This window comes from Ichthyophthirius multifiliis, assembly GCF_000220395.1.
Source record: "Ichthyophthirius multifiliis unplaced genomic scaffold scaff_1120509251039, whole genome shotgun sequence".
NCBI lineage: Eukaryota > Ciliophora > Oligohymenophorea > Hymenostomatida > Ichthyophthirius > Ichthyophthirius multifiliis.
In genome coordinates, this window is record NW_004086259.1 from 37,810 (window position 1) to 60,046 (window position 22,237).

The following is a 22,237-nucleotide window of genomic DNA, read 5'->3' on the forward strand; positions in this document are numbered from 1 at the left end:
ATACATGATATACATTTTCCCATTTATTCTTTGGTAAGCTTAAATAGGTTAATTAATTTATTAAAATCTATTTATTTTTAATAAAAAATAATTATACCTATTATTTTTTTATAAAAAAATATATGTATATTTATTTATATTATTATTATTATAATCAACTTTTATTATTACATAAAAAACAAGTATTTAAACATATTTTTATTTGTTTATTTTTTGTTTATTAAGATTTTTTATTCTTAATCTTAAATTAACAAAAATGACAAGAGAACTTATTACAATATAAGTAGGATAATGTGGAAATTAAATAGGAACAAAATTTTGGGAATTAGCTTTAAAAGAACATGCAAAATTTAATAAACAAAATATATATGATGATGCACTTTCAACTTTTTTTAGAAATTTAAAAAAAAACAAAGAACTTTAACCAGGATCAGAAATTCACAATTTAAAAGCAAGAGTAATTAAATAAAAAAATAAAAAAATTATTTAATAAAAGGCGATTGTGATTGATATGGAAGAAAGAGTTATAAATGAAATAATAAAAAGCGGTTTAAAATAAATAAAATAATAAAATAAATATAATAATTTTGTGAAGATATAGGAGAATTATTTGATTAAAGACAAGTTATAAATGATGTAGGAGGAGCAGGAAACAATTGGTATTAAAAAAAAATAAATAAATAAATAAATAAATAAATAAATAAATAAATAAATAAATAAATAAATAAATAAATATGTATATGTATATGTATATGTATATATATTTTTTTTTATATATATATTTATATTATATTGTATTATTCAATTTACTTTTATGTTACCTTTTTATTATATTTATTATATAAAAACTAATTTTTTTTTTTCTAATTATATTTATTTAAAAAATTAAGAAAAACTAATTTTAAATATTTTAATATATATACATATATATTCATATATTTAATTTATTTATTTTAATTATTTTATTTATACTTATACATATTAAGGGCTCATGGTTATTTCTTTTATGGATAAAAATATAAAAATGATATTTTAGACAAAGTAATTTTTTATTTTTATATTTAAATATTTAAATATATATATCGTCTTATATAAACATTTTATATCTTAAAATATATACACAAAAGATATCAAAGGCTGTAGAATAATGTGATTCTTTATAATGTTTTTTTTTAATGCATTCATTAGGTGGTGGTACAGGTAGCGGTTTAGGAACTTTTCTTTTAAAATGTAAAATTTTTTTAAAAATAATTTATTTTTTTATTTTTTAATAAAGTATTAAAAGACGAATTTCCTGATGTATATAGATTTACTGCTTCTGTATTTCCATAAAAAGATGATGATGTTGTAACATCTCCATATAATAGGTTTTTTTTAAAAAAAATAATATTTTTTAATTTTAAAAATAAAAAAGTTTATTTTCTTTATATGAACTTTCTTAACATGCAGATTGTGTATTTCCGATAGATAATTAAGCTTTATTGAACATATGTTAATAGACAGAAAAAGACAACAAAGAGAAAAAAGTACTTGGTGAAAAAAAATAAAAACCATTTGATAAGATGAATAATATAGTAGCAAATCTATTGAGTAATGTTACATGGTAAATAAATTATAAAAAAGATATATATTTTTAAACAAATTTAGCTCAATGAGATTTGAAGGTATTCTGAATGTAGATTTAAATGAAATTACAATGAATCTTGTGCCTTATCCTGATTTACATTTTTTAGTATCTAGCATGGCGCCTCTATATTCTGTTTAATAATAAAATATGTAACCTAAAAAGCTTGATTAGATGTTCAAAGATATATATCATCCAGATTATTAACTTATTAATGTAAATCCTTATATAAATAAATATTTGGCTGTTGGTTTAATTGTTAGAGGATCAGTTTCTTTTTCAGATGTAAATAGAAATATTAAACTAATGAGAAAAAATTTAGATATGATATATTGGAATTAAGAAGGTTTTAAATATGGAATTTGTAATGCACCTCCTGTTGATTAAGTATTTTAAAATAATATTTAATTATATTTTTTATTTCTTTCATTTTAGCCTTATTCAGTTCTATGTATGGCAAATAATACTTCGATACGAGAAACCTTTTAAGAAATTTTGGAAAGATTCAATAAACTTTATAGAAAAAAAGTAATTAATAAATCAATATATATTTTATTGAAGAAATTAAATGTTAAATAATTATTAGGTATATATTCATCACTATACTTAATATATGGATGCTTAATTATTCAATGAAGCTTCTGAAGGTATTAATAATTTAATTTAAAGATATGAATAACTACATTCAGTAGAAAAGCCCAATTTTACTTAAAAATTAAAACCTCTAATATGAATATTTATAATTAATTTCTTTATTTCTTAATTAATAATTATTTTTTAAATAAAAAATATATATGATATTTGTATTTTTTAATATTAATTTCAATTTAATTTAATTTTTTTTTTTAAAAAAATATAACTTTTTAAATAACAAAAAAAATGTTTATAAAAGAAGCTTATTAAAGAAGATTATAAAAAGAAGTATTCTATATATAAATTTATATTAGAAAAAAATTATAATAATCATGAATATTAATCTAATTAACGGAAACTAAAAAAACAAATATTTTTTAACAATATATCATAAATTATAGTTTTTTTTTAAATATATTTTTATCCTAATATTTTTATTAAAAATAGGAGTAATAGTAGAATGAAGGAATTTAACAAGAAAAACATAAAATGCATAAAATAGGTAGTATCAAAAATAATAAAGTCAACTTTGATAGAGATGAATAGTTTTTTGCATAAGAAGACATTCCTATATAAGCTATAGAGAAAAAAATAAAAATAAAAGAATTTATTAATCCCGATTTACTAAACTTAAGAAAAAAAGAATGGAATACATCAGTAGCAGTACCCAAAAATCCGTTATTAGAGGAAACTCATGAAAGAAAGTTAATAAAAGTAAAAAAATAACAAATAAAGGAAAATATTAAATATAATATATTTAATAAAATAAATAGATTAAGTTAGGTCTTTTTGATAGACCGATTCCTAAATTAAAAGACAAATATATAGAAATCGGTACTGATTCAAGAAATGATTATCTTGGATGGAATGTGAGTACTGAGTAAGATAAAAATTTTAGACTGTAAAAATTAGATGAATTGTAAAACATTAAACTAATTCTTTTTATTTAATTTTTTATCTAAAAAAGTACTTAAAAAGCAAAAGATAAAAATAAAGAAAAAGAAAATCTTCATTTAAAGGAATATAGAAATCCTAATTAATAATAAAATGATATAGTTGATCATTTACGAGAAACAAAAAAGAATGAAAGAGAATTTAGAAACTAAATAAGAAAAGAGTAATTTTTTAAAATTTTTAAATGTACATATGTAAATTAGGTATATTTTCTAAAATCCAGGAGCAAGTTAAGAAAAAGTAGATGGTGCTGTATTTAGGTTAACATATGAAGCAAAATTAAGAAAGAATTAAATAAACTAAGATACTTCAGAAAACTTAAATGCCAGTTTAAGTAAAACACACTGTGAAAGGCATCATAAAGATTTCCACACAGGAATTTATTCTGCAACGAAGTATAAAATTGATTATTTTGGACATTTAAAATAAAAGAAGATTTGGCCTTGCTGTAATAAAATTGAAGCATAACCATATTAACCTACATTATATAAACCTGATGTTGAGAAGAATATAAAAAGGTACCATACAGGAGTGTATTAAGAGTTTACTATAGGAAAAGATAAAGAAGGAAATCCAAAAGTGAAATAATGTTGGTCTTGTTGTATGAATACAAATAAGGAAAATGAAGGATGTAATAAATATATGATAGATAGAAAAAAATGGAGTTATGTTTCTTATGTTTCATGAAAAAAAAAAAAAAATTATAATTATAATTATAATATTTTTTTTTAATTTAAATATATATATATATTTTTTAAAAAAATTTAAATAATTTATAAAAAAAATGAATTATTAAATTTAAAATGAAGATGTAATTTAAAAAATTTAAAGTATTGAAAAACGAATGGATTTTATTTAAAATAATGTTAATAGAGTTTGTCATTAATAAGATGCGCTTTATCCTTTACTTTAGTTGATGGATTTTCTTCCTTTTATCTAAAAAAGTGAAAATAACATAAAGGTAATTAACAAAAAAACACTTGAATTAGAAAAGAAAATAAAAGATATAGAAATTAATGAAGAGAAAAATTAACACTAATACATTTTTAATAATATTGACAGGAATTTTAAAAGTGTAGAAAAATAGCTATAATAAATAAAAAAAGATGTAGAAGTCTTTTAAAATAATAATAATATATAAGAGGGTAGAACAATGGATATTATAGACTAGAAATTATAAAAAAATATGAATGATATATAAAAACTTCTTGCAGAATTTAAAAATGAAATAAATTTTAATTTGAGAAAATAATAAATATTTTCAGAAAATAATGCCTCAATTACCACTGAAATTAATGAGATTGGAAAAGGAAATCAATTTAAAATATTAGAAAATGATATTACTAACATTTATAGAGAAATCGGTATTTTGAGGTGTGAAGTTGACATGATTTTTGATAAATAAAGAACTGAATTTATTGATGAATAAATGAACTTGATTAGCTTAGAAAAAGAAACAGATAAATAATATTTAAGTGATTGTATTTTATTAAATGTTCTTATATAGGAAGTTGAAATTTTCGATAGTCACAATTAAAGTCGATTAATGAAAGAAATAAAAATAACTTAAGAAAAATTAGAATAAATACTTTTAACTTGTCAAGAAAATTAAAAAAATGGGGAAATTATGTAAGAAATAAAATTTTTAGATGATAGGATATTTAATTTAAAATAATAATTTCATGGAACTAAAAAGAAATATTTATGTGAGAGTAAAAAGATAGAAAATATATTGAATATAATTGATAATAATTAAATTGGTTTTGTAAATCCTTCTCTTTAATAAGTTTGTAGAAAAGATTTGTTATAAATTAAAGTTAATAAAATGAATGAGAAAATTACTTCTAATATATAAATACTAGATGAAAAAATTAAGAATATTAATAGTTTATTTTTGTAAGTTAAATTATAAAATTTTTGAATTTTATTTTAAAAAAATTATTACCTTATTTATTATTTTAGTAGTTTTTATATATTTTTTTTCTTAAGTATTTTTTTAATTAATATTTATTTGCTTTTTAATATTTTTTTGGTAGATGCAAAATATTATATTTCTAAAAAAAAAATAAAAAAATCCAAGTATAAATAATAGAAAAATATATAAAATGTCTGAATTAGATCTAATAATATAAACACTTAGGAAATGTGAAATAGTATCAGAAAATGACGTAAAAAACTTGTGCAATAAAGCAAGGGAAATTCTAATAGAAGAATCAAATGTATAGCGAGTAGACGCTCCTGTCACGGTATATTTTCAACATTAAATAAAAAAAGATCATATTTATTAAAAAATACAAAAAGATATGTGGAGACATACATGGATAATTTTATGATTTAGTAGAATTATTTAATGTAGGAGGGGAGTGCCCAGACACTAATTATTTATTTTTGGGGGATTTTGTAGATCGTGGTTTTCATTCTGTGGAGACATTTCTTTTATTATTAGCATTAAAAGTTCGTTACCCTGATAGAATAACTCTAATAAGAGGCAATCATGAATCCCGCCAAATAACTTAGGTATATGGTTTTTATGATGAATGTTTAAGAAAATTTGGATCCTTAAATGTTTGGAGATATTGTACTGAATTATTTGATTATTTATCATTAGGTGCGATTATTGAAAATAAAATATTTTGCGTTCATGGAGGATTATCGCCTTGTATAAAAGTTTTAGATGAGGTTTTTTTTCATTATAAAATACGATAATAAAGCAAATTTATTAAAAAAATAGATTATAGCTATCGATAGAAAATAAGAAGTACCACATGATGGTGCTATGTGTGATCTTATGTGGAGTGATCCTGATGGTAATAATATATAATATATGTATTTTTTTTAATTAATTATATTCAGAAATCGAAGGATGGGCTGTAAGTCCTCGTGGTGCCGGTTATTTATTCGGAGGAGATGTAGTAGATGAATTTAATAAGGCAAATAATATAGAACTTATTTGTAGAGCACATTAACTTGTAATGGAAGGATATAGAAATATGTTTAATGATTAACTTTCTACTGTTTGGTCTGCTCCAAATTATTGTTATAGATGTGGAAATATTGCTGCTATTTTATAATTGGATGAAAATTTGGAAAAAAAATTCAAAACTTTCGAAGCTGCTTCATAAGTAGTTTTTATTTTTATTTTATTTTTGAAAAAAAAAAATTATTAATTTCTTTTTATTAAATATATATTTTTTAGGATAATAGAGGACCTCCAGTTAAAAAAACAGTTCCTGAGTATTTTTTATGAAAAAAATAAAAATAAAGAAAAAATAAAGATATATATAAACTTTTTTAAACTAAAATATATAAATTTGTATATAAATAAAAAAATTTATTTATATTTTTGTGTTTTTCTTATTATTTATATAATATAATCCTTACATACTTTTTATTAAATATAATTAATTTTAAAGTATAAATAATATATTTTTTACTATCAATTTATAAAATCTTAATTTTTAAATTTGTTTTTGCTTATAAATTAATTTGTCCTTTATAATTCTAATTCAACATATAGTTAATTATAGCTTTAAATTTCATTATTTTCCTCTTTCATGTATCTTTATTAGCTTTCTGGTGAATTTTTATAAAAATCATGTTCTTATTCTTAAATATGTATTTATTATTATCCATTCCTGTTTTCTTTATTTAAATTTTCATATTTAATATCGTTTTAGTCTTGCATTTTATTTCTTAAATTAAATTTGAAATTAATAGAATACTTTTAATCCTATTATATTTTGGACCTTAAGTATTCTTCATAAAGAACATTTATAAATTTTTAAAATATTATGTTGTTAAACTAAATATTAGGTGACATTTCGGGATTAATTAAATGTTTAATTTTAGAAAACAAACTCATATCTTAATTCAAATCATTAATTTTTTACAAATATTGTATAAAGATATTATTTTATGAATAATTAGTTTCGTTCAAATTAATTTTGAAAAAAGTTATTTAATTATGTTTTTTTTTAATAGCTTTTATTAAACGATTAGAAAATAAAACTGCTAAAATAGATGCTTTAAATATAATTTTTAGAGAGTTTTATTTTAATGTTTTTTTATTGGAATTTTATAACAAAATAATATTATTGTTATATAATTTATTTTTTTCAATCAAATAATTAAGTCTTTGAGTTTAGTTTATAAATCCTTTTGCTAATATATATGTAAAAAATAGCAAGTCACTAGAGTTTTGTTAAAATTATACTAATGTCTATAAAAAATCAGGATATTAAGAAATATCTTTAATATTGTCTTATTATTATTAAACTTATATGTTAGTTTTGCTAATATTATTTTAATATAACTCATTTTCTTGTTATTTTTCTTAAATTATTTATTTTAAAGTGGTTTCTAAAGCACTATTTTTTTCAACTAGCTATTCGTTTTATTAGGCAATATTTTTTTTTTTCTTTTATTAATGTTTAAAATCTTTTATTAACTTTGACAATAATTATTATAAATATAAGCAATTACTTAATTAAGAAGGTAATTGTGCATTAAAAGTACTTTGTCTTTAATTTATCATATTTATACATGAATCAATAAAATAATTAATTTAAGTATATTTTTATATTTATAATTCTAAATTTTATTTAAGTTATTCTATTTAAGTTTCCAAATTATGTAAATCTTTTTTCATGCTTTCTTATTGTAAAACATTTGAGTCTACATCATCATTAGATGAAATTTATTAATATAAAAATTATATTTTATCTTTTAATTCATTATTTTCTTATTATAAATTTTATAAAATTTCATTTTTTTGTTATATTTCTAAGTCTTTAATCTAAAATAAAGTTATATATTTTAAAAAATAAAAAAATTTACCTATAATTTTTAAAATAATTCTTCTGTTTAAATATTTGTATTTAAGTTATTATTTTAATTTTGTTAGTTTTAAATTTATTCTATTTCTATTTAATATGATTCTATTATTTATTAATGTATTTACTTTAAATTTTTATATTTTTTTATTTTTTTGTCAATAATAGTTTTATATTTTTCTTTTGTATTAACAATTTCATTTTTTAATTCTTCATTTTTATCTAATAGAACTTATTATATTTTATTTTTTTCCTATTCTTTTTAAATATAATAACTTTCTTCAATACTTTTAAGTTCTTAATTATATTTAAACTCTAAAAATTCACATTTGCTAACAATTTCTTTGTTAAATTCTTCTAAATAAGATATTCTTTAACTTTTTTCATTTAATTTACTTTAATATTCCTTATCATACATTAATATTTTTTTTTCAAAAACTTCAATTTGTTATTTATAATTTTTTATAATTTCTTCATTTTCGTGAAGTTAAAATAAAGATTTTTCATTTGTTTATTTTAATTACAAATTTTCTACTGATAATTCTTTTATTTAATTAAAATAATCTTTTACTAAATTCCAACTATTTTCACTACATGTACAATTTCCAGAACAGGCTGCATTTTTTACTTTATTTGACTCTTAATTTTTCTTATATAGGCATTTTTAAGGGGTTATATTAAATTTATTCATATTAAATAATCTCTAAGTTTAATCCATATATTTTCTTTGTATTTAAAAATAAAATTTGTTAAAAAATATAAATAAAATATGCTTTTATTATTAAATGATTTAATATTTGTTAGTTGTAATTTTTATTTTTTTTATAAATAATTTGAAAAGTTATATTAATATTTAAAATATTATTAATTTTTTATTTATTTTTAAATAAAGATTTTATATATTTAATTTTACTAAATAATATATTATTAAAATAAATAATATAAATTTTTATTAATTTAAATTATTTTTATAGCTTTTCTAAAAAAAAGCATTTTCAGAATTTAGTTTATTCACATATATGATCCAATTTTATTGCATGATCTTCTCTAGTTTAAGTTCTGCAATTAATTCCATACCAACACAAACCTCTATTTTAATATTATTAAGGCAACTAATCCTTTATTTTAATCCTAAATTAAAATACAATTTAAAACCATAAACAATCCATAAAACAGTTAACACATACAGCACTTTTATTACTTAATTTAATTTCTATATCATCATTATCATTTGCATATAATTTTTTATTTTTTTATAACTAAAATTATTATTCTTCATTTCATTATTAAGTATATTTAAGTAAATAGCTTTTGTAGTAATTTTTTTAGTAGTCATATGTTAGCTTAAAATTTTACTTTCTACTATATTTCCTCTGAAAAAGCCCTAAGGTAAAAAATCTGGAGGTTAATGATCTTCCAATAATTTTAATAAATTTTCATTTTTAAGTGACCTTCCTCTTCCCTTTTTTATTTTTTCACATTATTATGTATATAAATTGCAATAAAAGCCTTTACAAATTAAACACTTTTAATTTAAATCATCATTATTTCTATTTGGATAGAATTTCTAGCAAGTCAAACATTAAACATGTTATGTATTTTTATTACATTAAAACCCATCATCTTGTCTTACCACATTACATTCTAAACATATTGGATTATTATTAATTTATTATTTTTATTTTTATAAAGGAATAGTCTGTAATAGTTTTGCTTTTTCATCCATTTTTTAATAATATTCGTCTGTATTTTTTTTATTTGGATTTTTTTTCAAAATCTTTTCTATGAGATTATTTATAGTGGGATTTTTTGCATAATTATCATATTTCATCCTACAATTGGGACATTCATCGCTTTTTTATTTCCAATCATATAGACATCCGGCACATAAATTATGTAAACAAGGTTATAAAGTGATACATTAATGTATAATATCCATACAAATAACGCATTCTAATTCTTCAGAAATATGGTCGTCGTCAGTATTATTTTTTAGTTATTTTAATTCATTTGTAATTTTACTATTCTCTATTTTTAGTTCTTCAATCTCTTTCTTAGTTGTCTAATTTTATTAGTTTAATTCTTTAATTATAATACAAATCCTATAGTATCTTTTCATCTACTTTCGTTTTATGTAATAAATATATTACTTCTCCATTTCTATTTTTTAAGATTTCCTTTACCTACTCTTCTACCTAAAATATAAGTACCATTAGTCGATAAGTCGTTTAAATAAACTTCATTTTTATCTTCTTTATAATCTAAAGAACAATGGAAACCGCTCAAACGGGAATCTTAAATGTGAATTATATTATTAGAGTTTCTTCCTATTGTTATATTATTATCAATAAGATCATATGTTTTTAATTTTTAAGAGTTTAAAGGGACTATCTACCCCCATACTTTATTTTATTAATCATCTTCATCTTAACTAATATCTGTTTTTGTTTAATCATTTTCATGTTTTTATTAACTCATTTTTATTTGATGTATTTAAAATAAAATAATTTATTTAAATATTATTATTAATATAAAATTAGTTTTTATATTTATTTTTTGTACAAAAAATTGTCTGTATATTGTAAAAAAAAAACTATATCTTTTCATAATTATTTATAATAAGTATTTATTAACTTATTAAAATAATCTAAGAAAAATGTATTCTGTTAAATATAATATATTTTAAAATATAATAGTTTTTTAAAAAATCATTAAATTGTAAAAATACATTATTATAATTATTATTAGAATCATAATTATAAAATAAAAATTCATTAAAAAAATGAATTAATTAAATAAACTATTATAAATATAATAGTTTAATATATTATTAATTAAACATGTAAATATAATATATTTTTCATTTTTATAATTAAATATATATTTATTTATTAAAATACAATTTATATAAATATTTATAATTTATTTTAAATTATTATTAAGAACAAATTATTTTCAATTAATCAGTTTTCAATTTTAAAAAAAATAAATTTGATTTTTTTCTACTTAATTAATTTTTAAAGTATAGAAATATTTTAAGAAAAAATTTTTAAGTAAATTTCAATCTCATATTTTTAAAAAATTATAAATAAACAATTTTATATTTAACATGTAAAAATTTTCTGAATGAATTATTAGTAATTCCTTTTAAAAAAATTCAAAAAATCGCTTCCTTTTTTAATTTATAAAAATAGTGATTTAGACATTACACCTGATTAAGCAAATACAACAAAATAAAATTAATATAATTTTTAAAATTTTTATTTACAAAAAATAATATTCAAACACTAAGATTATTTTTATATTGTTTAATTTATTTATTTTGATTGTTCCTACTAAGTAAAAAAGTAAAAACAAACGAATTAAATTAGGTAGTAGTTTTTAATAATGATATATATTAATACAATATATATGTTTTTATAAAAAAATTAAAATTATAATGTAATATTTTAAAATACAATAAAAATAAAATTCAAATAATAATCAAAATTAATTTAATATTCTATTAATATCTAATTACAATAGTTTTTATATTTATTAATTGGTTTTTAAATTTCTTAGATATTGTGTATGATAACTTTTAACTTTTAATTTTTAATGACATTTGTGTCTTAGTTATGTAGATATTGATATTTTGTTGCTTTAACTTTAGAAGGATGCTATTATTGATTTACTTTAAAAATTTGATTATAAATTGAAAACAGATTAATAAAATTGAAAGAGAGTTTATAAAAGTGATGAGATAGAGTTGTAATGATTATTAAACTTTTTAATAGTTTAATGTTTAGGTTAAAATATAAAATTAAATAGGTTTTAAAAAAATTAGAGAATTAAGAAGTTAGTTATTATAGTTTTTCATAGATTATAGCTATTGCCTGATTTACTTGTCTTATAAATTTATTAATTTAAATATGTTAAACTAAAAATTTTATTTTTACTTTAGCTTAAAAAGTTAAAATACAATCAATAAGTTTATATGATATGGAATTTTTAAATCAGAAAATGTTTTAAAAATAAATAGAAATCATAAAATTTATTTATTCATAATTTTTATATAATTAAATATAAATATTTTAATTAACTTATATTATGAAGTTTATATTATTATAAAATAATAAGTTAATATATATTTAGGCAAAAATATTATTTATATTTTTATTATTAAAGAAATTTTAAATTTAATTTAATTTATTTCATAAATTTTAAGTATTATTATTTAATTTAAAATGACTTCCTTCTCCTTCGAAATTAGGTTCTTTTTTTTTGTAATTTAAAAATAAATATTAATATTTTTTTTTTTTCAATAAATAAAAATAAATAATTATTTATTTACTTATTGGTAAAAACCAATAAATCCAATTTTTTCCAAAAATTTATAAAAAATTTTCTTTAAATCCTTAATCATATATCTATTAAATAAATTTTAATAATTTTTAAAAAATATTTTTTTTCTATTACATTCATATCTTTCTTCTTTTCACTATATTCAATTGTTGTTTTATTTTTAATAATCAACCTTTTAATTTTTACAAACATAAGATAAGATATTTTATATTATTAATATAACTTTCTTATATATTATTTTCTGTATTTTTTTTTTTTAAATAAAAAAAAAATGACAATTAATCATATTATAATTAAATTTTCTTTCTTGTGTTTTTAAATTATAAAATATCTTTTATAATTTGGTAATATTATAAAAAATAAAATTAAAACTAAAAAATGATTAATAGTCGTAAAAAAAAAAAATATCACAGATAAAAATATTATAAACAAAATAATATATAAAATTACATAGTATGAAATATAGTCAAAAAAATTATAATAACCATAATAACAAGAATAAAATAAAATGTAAAAACAATAGTGAATAATCCAGAATAGTTTAAATTTTAACTTATAATTGAATCTAAAAGCATTGAATGTAATTTAAAAAAGTGAATATAAAAATAAACCTTTATATTAAAAAAAAATTCTTTAAAATTATAAATAGTATATACTTGAATAAAAAAGCATACAAGCAAAATATTTATAATTTTAAAATCCTATACAATTATTTACCCATTAACAATGGTGATCCATTTTTAAAATACAAGTCCTGCACTAAGAACAATGATGAGTTCTTGGAGGTTTAAATGCACTTTTTTTAATTTTTATTTTTTAAATATATTTAATTTTTTAATACTTATGGCATTTTTTGCACGGCCTATATTTATTTTAAATAATTTGATTTTACATATACATGTAATATAATTAATTTAATAATCTATCTTATTCATCTTAATCAAATAAGGTATTTACATTATTTTACGAATTTTCATTTAAATCGATACTTAAATCTCCGTCATAAAATACTTCACTTTCACTTTTTAAGCTATCTTAATTCTCATATTAATTTTCTTTGGATTTTAATTTTTCTAAATATTAAGAATTTCTTTCTTTTTAAAAATGTTATTAAATACTTATTTCTTTTGAAGATTTTATTTATTTAATTATATTTAAGTCTTAATTACTAGAAAATGAAATATTTAATTTGTTGACTTTTTTTTTATTATATTAATGTTTATATTTTATTCTTACATTTTTAATTTGTGAATTTATATTTTTCTCTTATTTATTTTTATATATGAATTTATTGATTTCTAAGATTCTCAATAAAACAATTTGTTTCTTAGTTCCATTTAATACACTATTTTATTAGTTTTATTATTTTATTATTTTAATTTTAATAATAAATAAGTGCAAAATATTTAATTTTTCATTAATTAATAAATAAAAATTATTATTATATTAATTATATTTTTATATATAATTTTACATATTTTATTTAACCAGCTGGATTTGATATAGTTTAATAGAATGACCATAGAGCTAATATCAATAAAATATGAAATGTAATAAATATTATGATCCCTTGAAATTGTTAATCTTATATTTATTAAAAGACACTAAGGTTTTATAATACTTATAGAAATTATATAATATTATTGTCTGTATATTAATTATATTAAAATTAGGATAACTAATACGTATTTGTTATTACAGGAATTATATAAGTCTTTTATTTAAATAAAATTAAATATGTTCATATATATTTTTATTTTACTGTTAAAAATAATATATAAATTAATAAGAATATTGATATAAGTAACATCTAAGGAATTAACGATCCAAATTTATAAAAAAAAATCATTATTATATTATGTTTTTATTAACTATACATTTTTTATTTTTTATAAATAAAAGAAATATTAAAAAAAACGTATTAATATTTATAAGCCTTTGAATAAAAAAAAATACAATGTATTTTTATATAAATAATATTTATATTATTTATTATAAATTAAGTTTTTTTTTAATTTAATAAAATAAATAAAAATTATTTTTTACACTTATAATTGTTTTTAATAAAATATTTATATATACATGACTATAATATATTATTTTATATATTTTTATTTATCTTTTATTTTTATAATATTAAAGTTTTAGTTTTGTAATAATTTATAAATAAATTATAATTATTATTATTATTATTATTATTATTATAATTATTATTATTATTATTATTATTATATTTATATAAATATATAAAACTATTTTTATTATTTTTATTTTATATATTTTTTACTATGATTAATTTTTTTATATAGTATTAATTATATCTTTTTTTGTATATGAATTTATTTTTTTTATTTTTATTTTTATCTTGAAATTTTTTATCATAAAATATTTGTTTAACTTAATATAATATTTTACTAAAAATTTAATCATATTTTTATATTTTTTACATCTATTTATTGCTAATATTGTTTTAATTATTTTTATATTTATTTATTCAAATTTTAATTATATTTATAGCTTTTTTTTTAATAATAATTTTTTATCAATTCGATTATTTTATTTATTCTTATTCTCTTTTTATTTTATTATATATATTTATTTCTATTTTTTTAATGAACTAATTAATATTATCATATTGATTATTTTAATTTACAAATTCATTTTTACTTCTTAATTTCTTTATTAAACTATATATTATTCTTTATTCATTTTTTTATTTCAAAATATTTATTTAATGAAGTATAATTCTACGTTAAAAATCTTCATTATTCTTTATTCATTTTTTAAATAGATTATTATTCTTTATCTTATTTTATTTATCTTTTTAATTTATCAACAATGTAAATAAATTATTATATTTATAATATAGAATATTATTTTATATAATTATTTACTTTGAATTTATTTTTTTTATTATTATTTTTATAATGAACAACCATACTTCTATCATATTATTCATATTTTTTTTTATTCTTTATTTTTAATTCATATTTTAGTATTTATTTTAATTATATATATACATAATTAAAAAAGAAATTTTAACAAATTCAGGATATGTTAGATTTATAATTTTCTTCTTCTAAATAATTAATATTTTTTATATATAAAAATTTGTTTGAAAAAATTAATATATATGAAAAACCTAGCATTTCATAAACTTAAGTTACTAGTAACTAAATACTTCCAATTATATTTTTTCAAATATAGCTTTTTATAAATTTCATATTTCTTTTTTGATTTTCTTTTAATTTATTAATACGAATATTTAAGCATATTTTAAAACACATAACAGCTTTTACATAATATTTATGTATTAAATAAATTACTCTAATCAAAAAGTAACAATTATTTGTTTTTAAACCCTTTAATTATTGTTTATTTTTTTTTAACAAAAACGTAAAATTAAATAATACATCTTGTCTATAAAAATTTTTGACAATTTTAACATATTTAATATATACTTCTTCACATTATTTATAATGTCCAACCAACTGAATAATATAATTTTGTAACTAAATCTATTAAATATTTTTAGCTTTTGATATATCTATGCTTTCTTTCTTTAAAATTATATTACTCTTAATTTGTGTTTAATAATTATTAATCATTTTTAGAAATAAAATTGTTTTCATACTTTCTAATTAAACTTTCATCTTTAAATTTGTCTTTTATTTCTTTAAAAAACTTTATTAGATATTCCCTTGCGCTTTTATCTTTAGCAGTTTTAATCAAATCATTATTAGTTAAAGCTAATATGTTAAAAACTCATATAATTATTTTGTTTTTTATTTAGATTACTTTACTTATATAAATTAATTTTTATTTTAAATTATTGATTTTTGATATTATTACTTTGAGAAGAAAAAAAAATACTACTATAACTCTTAAAAACATATTTTCTTCATTTAATTACTTCATTTTTTACTGTAAATTAGTTCAATTTTTCCTCTATTTTTATAATTGAGGAAATTATACTCGTTAATTGCATTTCTATTTATAATGTTTTATGTTTATTTGGTAATCTTTAAATTATTATTGGATTTTATTAAAAGTTTAGCTTTTGTGTAAATATTTCAGATTTAGAAATAAAGATTTAGTCACTTTCTTATGTATTTTAATGCTTTTGGATTGACATGGAAAAAGTTTTTTTTATTCATTTAATTAATTTAAAAGATTTAGTATAGGTTAATATTTTTTTATGTTTAAATAAAACTGTTTTCGTTACAACTATTTTAATTGTTTGAATTTTTTTTGTTTTTATTTTATATAATATTATTTTTTAAAGTCAAATTAATATTTTGTTCTTGAGTTTGTATTTTTTATAAATATTATTAAAATTGTTGTATAGGCTATTTCCAATTTTATTTGTAATTTTTTAAGCAACAAACAAACACTAGTTTAAATGTTTAAATTTTGAACAATAAAAATTAGTTACTTTTTAAGAAAGTGTATACATTAATATTATAATTTATTTTTATTATATTGTCCATTATTTTTTTATTTTAATTTTTTTTTTTTATAAATATAAAATTATTTTCTATTTTTATAATCTATGGTATTAATAAAAGTAATTAATATAATAGGTTTATTTATTAAAAAATTAATATAAATTATTAAAAATTTAAAAAACTATGCTTGTGAAAGAAATAATATGATTAATTATTTTTATATAAATAAATATTATTTAAAATAAGAATGTCTAAGTTTGCTTTATTTTTTTAAAAAGACAATGAAATAAAAAAATAATTAGATTTAATATAAAAAATATTATAATTTATTGTAATATTATGTGAATTAAATTTTAAAATAAGTTAAGAGCAATAAATTTATTATAAATTAATAATTATTAAGTTATAAAAATGTTATATATTTTAACATTTTATATTTCCTATTATAATTTAATATACGAATTTAATAAAAATATTCTTATACATAAAAGTTTTATATTTCCACCTTTAGTTAATTTATTTATGAATAGTAATATAATTATTTATATTAATAATTAGTTTTTTTTTTTATTTTACTAGTTTTTCTTAGAGTTATATTAATCACTAATGCTCTTTATTATTATTTTGTTAATATGCTCAATTAACACAAAATAAAAATATTGATATTTTTTTTTAAAATCAAATAAAAAAAAACACACACAAACACACGAATTTGGAAATATATCAAATAGTATAAAAATATATACTTTTTTTTATTAATAATATATTTTTTTTTTGATCAATAATTAAATAACCAATTTTCTTAAAATAACAAAATAAAATAAAAACAGATAATAAAATGGTGGATAAAAATTTAAAATAAGTTGATATTGATGTTGATAATATTATAGAAAAATTGTTAAGTTGTCGCGAATATAAACCTGGAAAACTAGCAAATTTAACAGAAACAGAAATTAGAGGTTTATGCATAAAATCGAGAGAAATTTTTATTTCCTAGCCTATATTACTTGAACTTGAAGCTCCTTTAAAAATATGTGGTATGTTTTTTTATTAATTACAAGAAAATTATTTTAATAAATATTAATAGGAGATATACATGGCTAATTTTACGATTTATTAAGACTGTTTTAATATGGATAATGTATATTATATTTTTATTTTTATTTTTTTTAAAAAATAATAATTAAAAAGATCCTCCTGATGCAAATTATTTATTTTTGTAAATATAAAAAAATAAAAAAAATAATTTAAAAATAATTTAAAAAGAGGAGATTATGTTGATCGAGGAAAACAAAGTTTAGAGACAATCTCACTTTTATTAGCTTATAAAATAAAATATCCTGAAAATTTTTTTCTTTTGAGAGGAAATCATGAATGTGCATCAATAAACAGAATATATGGATTTTATGATGAATGTAATATATTATATAATTAAAATAAATAAATATTATATTTAATATATTTTAAAAAAAAAAAAAAAAAAAAAAAATTATCAAAAAAATCAAATAAAATATTCGTCATATATTTATATTAAGGTAGAAGAAGATTCAATATAAAATTATGGAAAACTTTTACAGATTGTTTTAATTGTTTACCTGTCGCATCAATAATAGATGAAAAAATATTTTGCATGCACGGAGGTTTATCACCTGAATTAACAAATCTAGAATAAATACGTAGAATAGTAAGACCTATAGATGTTCCTGATACTGGTTCAAATATATATTTTAATTTTATTTCTAAAAAAATAATATATATGTATATTTATATATATATATATATATATATTTAAATATATATTATATATTTTTTTTATATATAAAATAATAGGATTATTATGTGATTTATTATGGAGTGATCCTGATAAAGATGTTTAAGGATGGGCAGAAAACGAAAGAGGTGTTTCTTATGTTTTTAGTCCAGAAATAGTTTCTGTTTTTTTGAAAAAGCATGAACTTGATTTAATATGCAGAGCACATTAAGTTATATAATCAATTTTTTATATTTTATTTTAAAAAAAATTTAAATAAATTAGGTTGTTGAAGATGGTTATGAGTTTTTTGCTAAAAGATAATTAGTTACATTATTTTCAGCCCCTAATTATTGTGGAGAATTCGATAATGCAGGTATTTATTCTGATTTTATTTTTTTTATTTATTTAAATTTTTTAAATAGCTGCTGTTATGACTATTGATGAATAATTAATGTGCTCTTTTTAAGTTTTAAAACCTGCGGATTCTAAAAGTGGAAAATGAAACATATGAAATAAATAAAATTAAAAAAAAAAATATTTATATAAAATAAAGTATATAAGATTTCTAATATGATAAATATATATAAAATTTATATTTATAATTTTTAAACATTATTTATTTTTAATTTATTGAAAATAATATAAACTTAATATTTTTGTCTATTTAGTATATATATGACTAATTTTAAAGATTTTTAAATAATATATAATAATATTAATTTTAAAATTTATAATTAATAATATATAAATATAATAATTTAAAATATAAAAATAAAATTATGATATATATTATAATAAATAATACGCATTTATATAATTTTAATAATTAAATAATTTAAAAATTATTAATATAATATTTTTTAATTTCATTTGTAATGAAAAAAAAAATATGTTTTAATATAAAGTAATATAATATGATATTTAATTTATAAATTAATTTTTCTTTTTTTAATCTACTCAAAATAAATTAAGTCTTTACCTCATTCTTTATTAAGCAGTTTAATAATAAAGCATAGGTATTTAAGTTGAATAGGATAATCCATATGAATCTTTCGATTTATATTAATAATATTCTTACCATTAATTAAAGCATTTTCTACATAATAAAATAAATAAATTAATATATATAAATATTCTTGATTTTACATAAGTTTTTATTTTATATCAGGATTTTATTCCAAATATATATTTACTTCTTAAATTAAAATTTATTCTTTTTCCTCTACATCATACCATTAAAATAAATAAATTAAGATTAGTGAATTTAAACAACAAATATCTATATTTATTTAAAATTAAATAAAATATATATATATATATATATATATATATATATTTTATACTCTCTTAACTAACTTATTAATCACTCATTGCTTAAATAGTCAAAAATATAGAATCTTTAATTAAATTATCAAATGGTATATATTTTAAAAAAGAATCTAAGACCTATTTTAAAAAGCTATATATTTTTGTATTTTTTTTTTTTTTATTCTTAAAAAATAAAAATTAAAATAAACATTTTTATGATTTTAATATTCAAGTTTTTTTTAAGTTAAAAGTAAGGCCCTTATAAAAACATTAGAATCTATAATATTTTTCTATAGAATCTCAATAAGAAGATTTTATTTATTATTTATAACTATATAGTTATAAAAATATACTGTGTTTATAACATTATATTTAATAAATTCACTCATTACATCTAATATAAGTTAATTTTCGCTACCTTTTTATAAAGGCTTTCTTAAAGTATTACTAGGATCATTTTATTCGAAAAGTTATTTTGAAAATTTATCTATCAAACCAAAGTAAAGAACATATAATTAATGGTATTAATTTGAGCCTCTAAGGAAGTTTTCTAAACAAGAAGTAAGCCAAAACTTAAAATTGCCTTTTGATTAATCGTTTATTTTGAAATAAGCTTCAGCAATTAAATGTATGGTTCCTTTTTGTGAAACATTTGATAATTAATTTTCTTTAAATAGTTCATTTTATTCTATTAATTAATTGAAATTTATATTATTTATTTAATCCGATAAATCGGCTTTTATATTAAAATCTTTTATTAAATTAGGAATTAATTCTTTTTTTGCATATTGCCTTTCTTCTAAACTAATAAGTTCAATCTTTATTATTAAATATATTTTTTTATTTTAGTATTTTTTTTAAAATAAAAATAAACTTTATTTTCATTTCCATCACAATAATTTATTATTGTCCTTAATAATTAAATTCTAATAGTTGTCAAAAAATCTTCATTTAGGTTATTTTCTATATTATCGAATAAAACTAAAAAAAGTGGATTTATTACATTCTCGATAAATCCTAATCTCCATAATTATTATTAAATATAGCCTTTTTAAGATCCTTATAGTATGTTTGAATACATAAATAAAACCTCCGTCTTTAAAATATATTTATATTTACTTTTTTAAAAAAAATATATAATTTTTATATTACTATATTTGAAAGTTTTAATATTAGTTTGAATATCATTTTATTTTAAATTAAGTTTTCTTTTTATTTATTTAAACAAAATAAAAAATTTAATGCTTTTATTTAAATTATTTATTTTTATTTTTTTACATTAACTTTAAGGACCTTCATTTATTAGGTTTTCAATTTCATAAACTTAAATATTTGTTTTTTCAAAATATTTATCTTGTTTCAACTTTTAAATACATTTTTTTAATTCAATTATATTTTTACAAGTATTTATATCACTTATTATTTTTACTGTAGAACATATTAAAGTAAAGCATTTATAAAGAAAATATTTACTTTTTAAAAAAATTGAGTGGGTTTTTATTATCATATGTTCTTAATATTTTAAAGTATATTTATTATTGGAACTTTTAATTTTTTTATAGTCTAAAAATAATAAACTAATTACTTTAATAAATTCAGCTAGCTTTTAAATATTACAAGAGTCTATAAACTTATATATATTCAATAAATTAATATTTTCATATTAAAAATCCCCAACTTCTATAATTTATTCTAATAGGCAAACGCATATTTTCTCGATTTTAATATTTAAATTATTTTCCTTTTTTTAGAAAAAATTAAATATTTAATAAAAGGAATTAAATAAATATATTTTTTTTATATTTTTAATATTGGTAATTATAAAAAAAATTAGAAAAATGTAATTTTAATTTGTATTTATTTATTTACCGTATATAATTAAAATATTCTATCAAATAATGATATATTTTAATTTAATTAGAAAATAATTTTTGGTTGCGAATAAAGAACAGCCTTTAAATTTCTAGCTAAGCCAAAAGTAAGATTATCACATTATAATTTTTCTTATTAATTACTACGAAAAAAAGAATTCATTAAAGAATTTTATTTCTAAATAAGCTATTATCTTACTTGTTTTAGTAATTTTATTATAAGCAATGTATATTTTAGTAATTTCTGATAAAAATGGCAATCATTATTTTAATTAAGGAATTTGCAATAATAAATACTATGTTCTAATATATTGAAGTCATTATTTATTTCTGTAAGTTAGCTTTCATCGTTTTTTAGTATAAAGTTATCTAATACAATTATTGATGACTCAAGCTTTTCTAAAAAATCATTTTTAACATGATCTATTTACTATTTTTATTATTTATTTTTTAGATTAAATAATTTAATA

The 22,237-nt window shown here is 16.4% G+C and overlaps 4 protein-coding genes across 4 annotated transcripts, besides 29 other annotated features; 3 read left to right on the forward strand and 1 right to left on the reverse strand. All coding sequences in view use genetic code 6, as the record gives it.

Annotated features, from left to right (window-relative positions):
• Window positions 1-256: 256 nt before the first annotated feature.
• On the forward strand, window positions 257-3,898 carry IMG5_133480 (hypothetical protein; the record flags this gene model as incomplete). The annotated part of the gene is made up of 13 exons (XM_004031920.1): window positions 257-548; window positions 596-659; window positions 987-1,041; window positions 1,128-1,230; window positions 1,277-1,367; window positions 1,415-1,603; window positions 1,648-2,152; window positions 2,211-2,271; window positions 2,517-2,545; window positions 2,705-2,971; window positions 3,031-3,374; window positions 3,415-3,539; window positions 3,675-3,898. 13 exons carry the CDS (start codon window positions 257-259, stop codon window positions 3,896-3,898), a joined length of 2,349 nt encoding a protein of 782 aa, XP_004031968.1.
• Window positions 552-585: a microsatellite.
• Window positions 552-586: a microsatellite.
• Window positions 671-735: a microsatellite.
• Window positions 733-760: a microsatellite.
• Window positions 937-970: a microsatellite.
• Window positions 2,508-2,546: a microsatellite.
• A 703-nt stretch (window positions 3,899-4,601) lies between the features above and the next one.
• Window positions 4,602-4,647: a microsatellite.
• A 669-nt stretch (window positions 4,648-5,316) lies between these two features.
• Window positions 5,317-6,604, forward strand: IMG5_133490 (hypothetical protein; the record flags this gene model as incomplete). The annotated part of the gene is made up of 5 exons (XM_004031921.1): window positions 5,317-5,457; window positions 5,513-5,890; window positions 5,943-6,018; window positions 6,065-6,333; window positions 6,408-6,604. 5 exons carry the CDS (start codon window positions 5,317-5,319, stop codon window positions 6,456-6,458), a joined length of 915 nt encoding a protein of 304 aa, XP_004031969.1. The 3' UTR covers window positions 6,459-6,604.
• Window positions 6,605-10,158: 3,554 nt separating this feature from the next.
• Window positions 10,159-10,521, reverse strand: IMG5_133500 (hypothetical protein; the record flags this gene model as incomplete). Its single annotated transcript, XM_004031922.1, has 1 exon — window positions 10,159-10,521. The coding sequence occupies one exon, from the start codon at window positions 10,519-10,521 to the stop codon at window positions 10,159-10,161; it is 363 nt and encodes a 120-aa protein (XP_004031970.1).
• Window positions 10,522-10,711: 190 nt separating this feature from the next.
• Window positions 10,712-10,749: a microsatellite.
• A 981-nt stretch (window positions 10,750-11,730) lies between these two features.
• Window positions 11,731-11,777: a microsatellite.
• A 1,408-nt stretch (window positions 11,778-13,185) lies between these two features.
• Window positions 13,186-13,227: a microsatellite.
• A 506-nt stretch (window positions 13,228-13,733) lies between these two features.
• Window positions 13,734-13,765: a microsatellite.
• A 58-nt stretch (window positions 13,766-13,823) lies between these two features.
• Window positions 13,824-13,857: a microsatellite.
• Window positions 13,858-14,542: 685 nt separating this feature from the next.
• Window positions 14,543-14,616: a microsatellite.
• Window positions 14,558-14,619: a microsatellite.
• Window positions 14,566-14,625: a microsatellite.
• Window positions 14,626-14,640: 15 nt separating this feature from the next.
• Window positions 14,641-14,754: a microsatellite.
• Window positions 14,667-14,704: a microsatellite.
• Window positions 14,755-15,188: 434 nt separating the features above from the next.
• Window positions 15,189-15,221: a microsatellite.
• Window positions 15,222-16,845: 1,624 nt separating this feature from the next.
• Window positions 16,846-16,903: a microsatellite.
• Window positions 16,904-17,120: 217 nt separating this feature from the next.
• Window positions 17,121-17,164: a microsatellite.
• A 408-nt stretch (window positions 17,165-17,572) lies between these two features.
• Window positions 17,573-17,621: a microsatellite.
• A 52-nt stretch (window positions 17,622-17,673) lies between these two features.
• IMG5_133510 (protein phosphatase catalytic alpha isoform, putative) lies at window positions 17,674-19,090 on the forward strand (the record flags this gene model as incomplete). The annotated part of the gene is made up of 8 exons (XM_004031923.1): window positions 17,674-17,872; window positions 17,923-17,976; window positions 18,027-18,054; window positions 18,102-18,250; window positions 18,371-18,547; window positions 18,666-18,817; window positions 18,871-18,961; window positions 19,011-19,090. The coding sequence occupies 8 exons, from the start codon at window positions 17,674-17,676 to the stop codon at window positions 19,088-19,090; spliced, it is 930 nt and encodes a 309-aa protein (XP_004031971.1).
• Window positions 18,074-18,100: a microsatellite.
• Window positions 18,586-18,642: a microsatellite.
• Window positions 18,586-18,656: a microsatellite.
• A 178-nt stretch (window positions 19,091-19,268) lies between the features above and the next one.
• Window positions 19,269-19,363: a microsatellite.
• Window positions 19,287-19,357: a microsatellite.
• Window positions 19,295-19,377: a microsatellite.
• Window positions 19,319-19,392: a microsatellite.
• A 500-nt stretch (window positions 19,393-19,892) lies between these two features.
• Window positions 19,893-19,924: a microsatellite.
• Window positions 19,925-22,237: the final 2,313 nt, after the last annotated feature.